Raw genomic sequence first — 9,937 nt, 5'->3', positions numbered from 1 at the left:
CTTGTTGTGATGATGATCTAAATAGGCCCGAAGTTTTTACCATATCTTGCTGCCCAAGAAAAATACTCTTCAACCCACATCGAAATAAAGTACACCACTACGAGGCCACCTCTTACGCTTTCGTCCTCCAACTTGTTGATGCATCCTGAATTCTCATAATCCATCAGCTCAGTGTGCCTTGGCTGTCCATCCACACTTGACCGGACTTTCCGGTTCCTCTTCAGCCCGAAATATTTACCGGGATCTTTCCGCACCACGTCTGCGCATTCCCCACCTGTTGTTCTTGGTGATGCAAAAGGCTAAACGGTTGACAACCCTCATCCCAACTGCGTGCCCACACAAAGATATTCTCTACCGAATGCTGAGTCCCACAGTTTTCAATAGAGGAAAGATAAATCTTAAATAGAAGGGACTTCTGTTAAGTGCCCGTGACACTGGTTCATACTTGACCTGGTCGCGCCGGGCCGCCTCATGTTTCAGTCGCTATGATATTCGAGATATCACGATGCATGTTCATTCGTAATGCGCTACTCATAAAGTTGCTGGGAGTTCGTCGACAGTGCACGACCGGTTTTGCCCTTATTGGAGCTCATCAGGTGGGCGCAGTCCCCGAGTTTCCGTCAAATTTATGTTCCACTTGAAACCAAATTGCACGAAATTGGCGAAATACATTCATTTGCAAACTATTTTGGTTTCTCCAGAAACGAACTGGAACTCAGCTGAATCTCTCGTTTGTGACCTCAACACTAATCTGACTGACCGAATTGTGTCATGGCTAACAAAGTGAAGCGTTTACGGTGAAAGTTGCTCGGTGTGAGAAAAATCACACCTTGAGCGTGCGTCCCTGTACCATTGCGTTCCATCTACTTGGCTTATGAACACTGAAATGCTCTCAGATTAAAACGTGTTTACCAAACCCGACCTTACATGGGTATCTCAATATGTAACTGTTTAAACCAAAGCTTTTGCAGCACGCGTATAACTAGATTTTGTGGAAGGCCGCAAAAACAATGGGTAGAATTACGAAGGTCCAAGGGGACATCCGTGCTTTCCAAAAATATCCTGTAATTGCATTGGGGCGGGAGGCGTTCATGCTTCCGGGAAACGTAAGCTTCTGTTAAAAGCTTATCTTTCAGTCAACCAAGGAGCTGTCGATAAGAATTCGGCAGAACTTTTGTTCAGCTTCTGTTGTAAAGAGGGTTCCACGAGTGAATTGTGATGCTCGCTTTAAAAAAGAACCTTGTTACTTACTGCATTTCACATCAGGGCCATTGCCAAAGTCTCTTCAGAGTAGCGCGGTTCTGGTGCCGGTTCAACACAGTGAGAAAATAATGTTATTCTCTATGCTACAAATGTCTACAACTACACGCAATGAACTTTGATGTCAATACCAGGTGCGATGCAAAATAACTCAAGGGATGAAGATGAACATTTCTGCAACACTATCAAATATCGGAGTCATGTCATTGAACAATGATGTCCAAATGTTCAGAATCGCAATCCAATGGAAAATGTGTGCGTACTGCGCTGCTCCTAGCGCCTAGACTGCATGTCATTAGTTGAGAGATCCTTGACGACCGACAAGCTAGACTGGCCTGACCTCCTCGATTCCGAATTCCTAGCTGAAGCAATAGCCATGTACGGACGCGACGAACTGCACCGACTGGCACTGAGTGATTCCCAGCCTTCACCAACTTTAGTTTGATTTGAAGAAAGATTGGAGTCGGCCAGTCGTTCTCTTTCGCTCTCCATCAATTTAGTGAGTTCTGTGGAGTCCACCCCTTCCAATTTTCCGTTTAGCCAGTAGGTTTCGATGGTGGTTCCATCCTGAAAGGTTTAGAGAAAAGAAGAGATTTTGGAGCTGAGTACTTCAGTGGTCAAACTGGCGTAAATAAAGCTCATTAAGGAATAAACGAAAAGTTTTCATAGCTTATAGAACTAATGAAATAGATTTATCAACAATTCATTTTTTTGAGCAGGCTTATCACATTCAGAACCGGTGTGGATGTTCGGCTTATGCTTAGAACCAAGCACCAGACAGCTTCAGAAATCTTCAGGCTACTCAGCCATATGATCACGTGAAATTGGGTAGCATTTGGGGACGGGATTTGACCTGACTTGCAGTTGCATACTTTGCCTGATTTCATTACTGAGCCCGTATCCTGATCTGGTCAGTCTCGCCGATAGGTCAAGGTAGGCTACGTACGCATACGCAGTCCGTTACTTTACACATTATTGCACTTGCAAACGAGTGATTGTGTACCGTTTCAGCGGTCGGTTGGCTTTCACAACAGAACTCTATCAAGTTTAACCGCTTTTCAAGGTAGTACGTACCGGCAAGATGTTAAAAAAACTCGAGTATTTTCACAATAATCATCAGGCCTAGCTACGCCCGCGGCTATTTGCCTGCCAATTTCGTTCATTTCACTAGGTCACACAGCGAAGCGAACCGTAGATATGGTCGGTGGCTAAGCGTGGTTAAATTCATGACCACGGCACCCACGAAAGCATGAACAGGTAAAAAACATAATGAAGCCAGTTTAGCGTGACCAAAACAGTCACCTCAAAGTGCATATTGCCCTGTTTTAAAAGGGTGCGGTAAGTGTATCTTTGTAATGTACCACTCATAAGGTTGCTGAAAATCCATCAACAGCCCACGACCAGCTTTGCCCTTCTTGGGGCTCATCAGGTAAGCGCAGTCCCCGGGTTTCCGTCAACCTTATGTTCTACTTGAAACCAAATTCCACGAAATTAGCGAATATACACTCATTTGCAAACTAATTTTGTTCTTTCGAGAGACTCACCTGGACCCCAGCTAAATCTCTCGTTTATGATGTTCTCAGGCAACTGAATGTGCTGCACCAGGCCGCCTCATGTTTCAGTCGTTACGATATTTCAAATATCGCGATATATGTATATCTTTGTAATGTACTACTCATGAGGTTGCTGATGAGTAGTACATTACAAAGATATACATGTATCACGATATTTCAAATATCGTCGCGACGGAAACATGAGGCGGCCTGGTGCAGTAAGTGCTTTATGACGAGGCTTCGTTAATTTTCAAAACTGACACCATTTCAAGTCTTTGTACGAGCAATTGAACAACCAAAGTGCTTTCTTTGGTGGACTCTTAAGGTTATTTAATTGTGATCACTCCTGTCCTGGGTGTATTTGAATTTTCTCGAAATGCACTAGCATAATAATAATTGAACCTGTTGGTCTTCTTTTCGGTGTATTTGTATATGAACTAGCAGTATAGAAGATTTTACGACGCTTTTGATCGATAGGTTTTGCATCCCAAATATAGTGAAAATAATAGAGGTAGGTTTGCCTATTTTCTTTTGCTGCTAGGTTTTTGTAGCTCCACCAGATTAGCGTGAAAACAAGGTAAAGTGCACTCTTTGCATGAATGCCATTACGTGGGGGTCTATCGTGGCCAAAGGGGTTTCATGCATTCTTCAGAAACTCTGTAGTTCTGAGAGGAATATCCAACACACGTGTTAAGAGTGCAGCCACTGTAGATATCCAAGAGTTTTTGTATGCACTCATGATGTCGTACCCATCTCAATGGAGGCTCAAATCTATCTAACGGTTATACGAGAGAAACTAGAAGATTGTTTTTACACAACAAGCAAGTCAGTATCATTGCGATGAGCCGCAAACGGCTCTATCGAAGCTCTGCAAAGATAGAAAAAGTAATTGCGCTCTCATTAAGCAATAGTAACTGTAAACTCATAGTACTCTTATTTTTTGTATCGGTAACTGTCTCACCTGCAGAATGCGCCTCGTGATCTGACAGCTCAATCCATAACTCTTCTTTTTAAACAAACAAGGACGACGGTGGTTGTTGGGGGTCTAACTGAGACAGTAATGCCGTACTCCCTGCGCCCTCGGGCCAGGCTGGCCCCCTACAGCCAAGTAGGTCACACTGTTGAGTCATTGGCTCCGGGCAGGGCCCCCCAAGAAAACCCTAACAACCGCTGTCTTGAAGTCCAGACTTTTGAGTCAGAGGCTAGTTACAGGGTCTCCCTAACAAAACCCTATATTGTCCCACTGCCTTGTGGGTCAGACTTTTGAGTCGAAGGCTTAAGGTGGCGTACCCTGACTAAACCCCCTTCTTAAGCTTCGGCAACCGGGAAGTATCATTTGCCCTTGCAGCTCTTCGCTCACCGGCCTTCCCCCGCATTCCCTCCCAAACCATCTCACAGTGCAGTCAACAAATCTTTCCAATCTGGATTTTCAAGCCTAAGTTTGCACTACATATCTGTAATCTCCCGTGCGTTTTCAGGCTTGTGCAATTGCATGTACTAGGAACGCTTAACCACCTCATCCAGATTTCTCACCCGCAAGGTTTCGCAATCCAAACAAGACTATCTCAATGGGTAAAAATACCGGCGATTTTGCGCATAGAAATTCAAAAACATCGCTCATAACCAGTTATCACGCACAAAAAAGCCGAGGAAATACTTGTGTTGGTCTGTGGCAAGTAAGTCAGAGATTCTTCGAAAACAATCGTCATTGAGCAGTAGCAGGAAAGAAGTAAGTTAACTTCAGCCGAAGTCTGCAAAAGGTAACGAAATATCGCAGCTGAGAACCAAAGATCTATCTGTATGTATGTATGTATGTATGTTTGTATGTATGTATGTATGTATGTATGTTTGTATGTATGTATGTATGTATGTATGTTTGTATGTATGTATGTATGTATGTATGTTTGTATGTATGTATGTATGTATGTATGTTTGTATGTATGTATGTATGTATGTATGTTTGTATGTATGTATGTATGTATGTATGTTTGTATGTATGTATGTATGTATGTATGTTTGTATGTATGTATGTATGTATGTATGTTTGTATGTAGTATGGTATGTATGTATGTATGTATGTATGTATGTATGTATGTATGTATGTATGTATGTATGTATGTATGTATGTATGTATGTATGTATGTATGTATGTATGTATGTATTTATCTGTCTCTCAGTCTGTTTATTCATATATGTTTCTGCGTGTCGGGGAGTACTGTAGTGTTTTTTCGGCCACACAGGGAGGCTGTCGTGTTACTTTCTCGCAGACAGGGAGATAGTTTTCGGCGACGAAAGAGCTTATGGTGCATCTTGGTGATTTTATAATGTATTTGACTGTCAGCCATTTTCATCCTGGCCTATGACACAGACGCCGGCGCTGAGAGGGTGAAACGACGGCCACATGAAATAATCTATAGAACCGTTGTAGGCAGACACCGGATTATTCGAGACATTGAAGCCCTACCCAGACGGAACAGCTTGGTTATCAAATATAATGGCGCCCAAGTGAGCCTGATAGGCCAGGCCTAAAATAACTCCGCATGGAGTTTATTCAGGTGTCCACAATTCAGCTCGATTCAATCCAGCTAGGCTTTTCAGCTACAAAACAAGTGCTGGTGTACAGGGGTTTTAGCTGTGCATCTTTGCTGAGGAGAAGGTAAAAAGAAGGAATAAAAGCCCAGCGCTAGAGGCGATAGCTCAGCGGGTTTATTCACGTTCATTGGCCATGTCTGAATTGACTGCTAGGGGCTTTTATGCTTTGCTCCAAACTCATGGACTGACCGCTTCTTGGTCTTTTTAATCCGAGACATGAGGGGTGGGAGGAATCTGGTGAGGTAAACAGCCCTGTCCTATACAGAGTCCGTGGCTTAACCAAATTAACCTCCTGACTCTGACTAGCTGACCTGTCAAAGGAGGGTCGTCATTCCTAAAACCCGTCAGAAGTATTACTTCTTCGATGTCCCCACCCCCCTGCGCAATTTTTCTGAAGACAAGGAGAGTGTGTTTTTGAAGGTGTTCCGCGTAGAATGGTCATATCTCGGATCCACATGTTAGGGCAGACTGAACCGCAGCGGTGTACACTCTATCACTGACAGGCCTCTTCATTTGCAGGAATGACGTTTAGCTTTCATCCGACGCAGTCTTGCAGTAACGTGTTACAAACCATGACAACCAGACTGATGACTCTGTATGCGTATTCTACTGAAGTACCACGATTGTTGGCGTTCAATAAATTTTGGAGCAAATATATCAGTCTTCATCGTCAAAGCTTAGCAGCTCCGCATACGGAGTGATCAAGTGGTGATTCGTCTGACACAGAGACGAATAATCATATCGACAAGAGGTAAAGACTATCGGGTTGTTGTCTGGAAAACAGGGGGTAACCTGATTGAGTCAATTTATCCTGGCTGCACAATGCGAAAATTTGAGTAAAATGATACTTTTAAGGCCTCTAACTGAGAGCGGGACACCAGTTTACCAGATAAGACTATATAACAAAATTCTGTACACGGAACTTCCTTTCTCTGTTTGTGGTTCATCGACCGCATCAACCATTTTCAAGATCCGGCTTGAAGCTAACTTGAAAAACTAAATTATCACACTGGCATTCGCCTTGCACATTCCGAAGCTGCCAGCGTTTCCATTTTATACGCTAGGTAAGTCCCCTTTCTGTGTCATGTACGACAGTCAGACTATGCCCGCAAAACTCAACATCTAAGGTATGTGACCCTTTGAAACACGGCTCCCTGTCTACTCGAGCAAAATTGCCGTTTTCTAAAGTTGCGTGATATGAGTACCTAGTTCGTTTCGATTGAACTCTGACAACACGTGTGGTTACTTACTTTCGTTTTCACAGATCCTTTGGGCTCTATATCGTACACGTTGTACTCAATTAGTTTATTGCGAGTAGCTTCCGAGATCTGAGCGCGGAGGGGCTTTTGGGGTGAAGGAATTAAAGAGTTTAAATAGCGCGAAAAATAAATGACTGAGTAAATAACTTGACTGAAGTAACTCAAAACTCAGACAGTCATACAATCATATGGTGTTTGCGGTGAGATCTTAGTCTTGTCTTACACACAATCGTGGTCGAAAATGCATTCAGTCCATAGGAAAGATAGTTCAGCGAGTTACACCAAAACAGGAAATATTTAATGCTTGATAGCAATTTACAGATGATTTGTCCCAGGTTTGATGCCTCTGAACGATATAGAAAACCAAACCGGTTAGTTTGAACAAAGCCCGATGTAAACATGAATAGATTTGGTTGGTGGATTCCTAGTTACGCATTGTTTACTCCTCTGAGAGATATATTGGGGGGATTTGAGAGTTTATTCTGGATGAACACGCTTTCAAGTCGAACAATCCTCATAGTAAGTAGTATTGAGTGGCCTCTGTACAGCGCAGATGAAACCTTACTTTTATCCAGGTGAATTTACGCAGCTCCCATGTGACTGGATTGAATTTATTCTGAATTGAGTTTCTCAGACATTCATTGATCTTATTTAGTGGCTTGCACGTCCCTTGTCAGCTGAGTCATTGGGGGATAGTGTTTTTAATCCCCAAACCTGGTTCAAATGATTACCACTACAGGAGATAGCGGGATGTAGTGAGGACTTGAAAACTAATCGATAGTGATGTACTTCCTCGAATTACACCTTATTAGCTTCAATCAGCATTCCAAGTACAACTTTCTTGATGAATAGTGCTGCGTGACAGATTACCGACTAAGCTGGAAGGACTGCATTACTATGACATGTCAGTGCATTAATACTGTTTGTGGAAAAAACAGATAAGCTAATCAACCTAGGTGGGTATTTTCATTGGAACTCTCCCAGTTTTACGTGAGAGATGACAGTCAAGCTATCGCAGGGGTGAAGACACTTCTTTTCTTCAATTTACCCGTTCGGGTTTGAAATGAAAGTAGGTTCTGTGCTCACACCTTGAAGGGAGTGCTTTATGTGGTGGATGTTTCATATTTTCCTTTTGAAAACAAAATAAATCCGGCGTCATAACCACTTCCAAGTTTGGAGAGAACTTCGCTAGTTCACAACCAGTTTTACTCTTCTTCGGCTGATAGACAGATTTCCGTAGTTTTGATTGAATTTGTGTTTCAGTCGAAAACTAGTTCAAAGTGCAGCTAGCCGCATATGACATTGGTGTTATTGAAAGACCCAGCTGAATTTATTATGATGGTCTTTGATTCGTTGTGTTTCATGAAGGCTGTACAATGCTCGAACGATTGGAGACTGCTGAAACATGAGGTCGTGCAACTTCGATCGAAGAATATCGTAAACAGATGATTCAATTGGTCCTCTTGCAAAGACCAGTTTGCTTTGCGAATGCTTTTGTTATGCCAGTCTAGGTCACACGATAAAAAGTAGTCGTATATGAGTGTTAACACCTCTGAAAAAGAGACCATTGAATCCTATTCGATAATATTTGTGGGAAAATTCTATATATATGCACACATTTCTTGAGAGTAAGCAATCAAGTTCCAACACATGTCACAGATAACTAAGCAAAAGATAACTACTCAGTTATCCTCCCCTTTAAGAAATAGCCCCAGATATTACTTCGGGCTTTATGTACTGCATGTATTGTTTAATTACAGAGACGCGAGTGTTCCGTAACATACATAAGAAGAAGCTATCTGGATTCTCCTGAAGACAGTAGCCCTCATAGGAGATCAAAAATTAGGTTATCGCTGAAGAAGAGGACTACAATGGATCTTCAACAAGAGCAGTTTTTAGTAAACAACCGGTGGATTTATTACTGGGCTACGTTCCGCTTTTGACACAAAAGCTTAGATTAGCCGAGATGACACGAGGCGGTTTGAAGTTATCAGCGAAATCGCCTGGGTCTAAAAGTACAAAATCCAAGTAGAGTTAGATCCAATTAACCACTCCACCCCCATTCCCAAACCAATTGTCCCAGCACCCTTGGACGAACACAGGTGAACGAAATCTGTGAACGACCCCAAGAGGAGTTTTTCCATTAAGGTGTCCTAGACTGAAGAAGCAAGGACGAAGAAATCCGGGTTTATCATAAAGACGAACCTCCCCCCTAACCAATCTATCGTAAATCTTAGTCATCCCCACTAACTAACAAACAGGAACGTCAGACTGAACAACCAGCACTGATCAAGTCAGCTAGTCATAGGAAATCTCACGGATTGACTCCCTAACTGCTTTAAAACCCTATCAACCTACTTTCTTACTCACTTGGCCTGACGAGGCTTTTGTGTCAAAAGCGAAACGCTGCCCAGCAAAAAATCCACCAATTGTTTACCAAACCCCTCTGAATCGGTCCCAAACATTTTCCAAGAGCAGTTTTTCCTCACGTAAGTCTCTCTTAGAACCGTCAGTTAATTCAGAATAAAAGTAACTTTCTGAAAAATATGCGCATCCCTCGACTGACGAAAGAATGGTGTCTACAGAATCACAGTGTCATATAGATTCGTTGGGTTTTGTGTTTCACGTATATCCATTTAAAATGAAAATGGGAGAAAACGGTTTCGAAGGCACGAATGGCAATTTGAATAGTATCTGAAAATGAACGTCATTCAAAACCTCTTTATCTCTCTACCACTACCAGTCACTGTAACAAGATGTGCGTCTCTTTTGTTCAGTACCTACGATACCTCTTTTAGCGAAGCAATGTGCAAGGATATCCGGCGGATGGCTTGGATAGTACCAACATAACGTATAAACAATGTAGCCCGGCAACTTCACTGTTTGAGTTTGTACCAAGGTCGGTGAAATATATGCATCTACTCAAGGCTTACTAAGTAGTCCGTACGTTCCTCGGTGTCAATCACTTCATAGTGTTGTGAGAGAGCAGGAAATATGGGAACAGAAGACATGTCAATGACAAAAGAAATAAAAACAAGGGATTAGTATCTATTGTTCAAAAGGTTTATTGGTTCGCCAAATCTGGCCCAAGGGTTCTTTTTCATTGAACATGCTGATTGCTAGATGAAGGTGAGTGTGGTGTTGGTGTTTTGTGAACGAGGATTCGTGTGTCAATCGGGAAGAGCCAGATGTATGCAGAATTGAGTAACAATTGATAAGTTTACACAAACGTAAGACACTGCGAATAAGGTCGCTGAGAACTTGGAAGCCCAC

At 42.5% G+C, this 9,937-nt stretch overlaps 1 protein-coding gene across 1 annotated transcript in view; it reads right to left on the bottom strand.

Moving 5' to 3' along the window:
* Positions 1-1,533: 1,533 nt before the first annotated feature.
* Positions 1,534-9,937, bottom strand: part of T265_01643 (hypothetical protein) — a gene marked incomplete at both ends in the record, with an annotated part of 41,880 nt that continues 33,476 nt past the window's right edge. The window contains 2 exons of the mRNA XM_009165709.1: positions 1,534-1,827; positions 6,656-6,748. Coding sequence (XP_009163973.1) covers positions 1,534-1,827; positions 6,656-6,748 — 387 coding nt within the window. The remainder of the gene's footprint in view (positions 1,828-6,655; positions 6,749-9,937) is intronic.

Source organism: Opisthorchis viverrini (assembly GCF_000715545.1).
Source record: "Opisthorchis viverrini unplaced genomic scaffold opera_v5_18, whole genome shotgun sequence".
In the NCBI taxonomy this organism is placed as follows: Eukaryota; Metazoa; Platyhelminthes; class Trematoda; order Opisthorchiida; family Opisthorchiidae; genus Opisthorchis; species Opisthorchis viverrini.
Note: the sequence above shows the minus strand (reverse complement) of the source record. Positions and strands in the feature narration are given on the sequence as shown.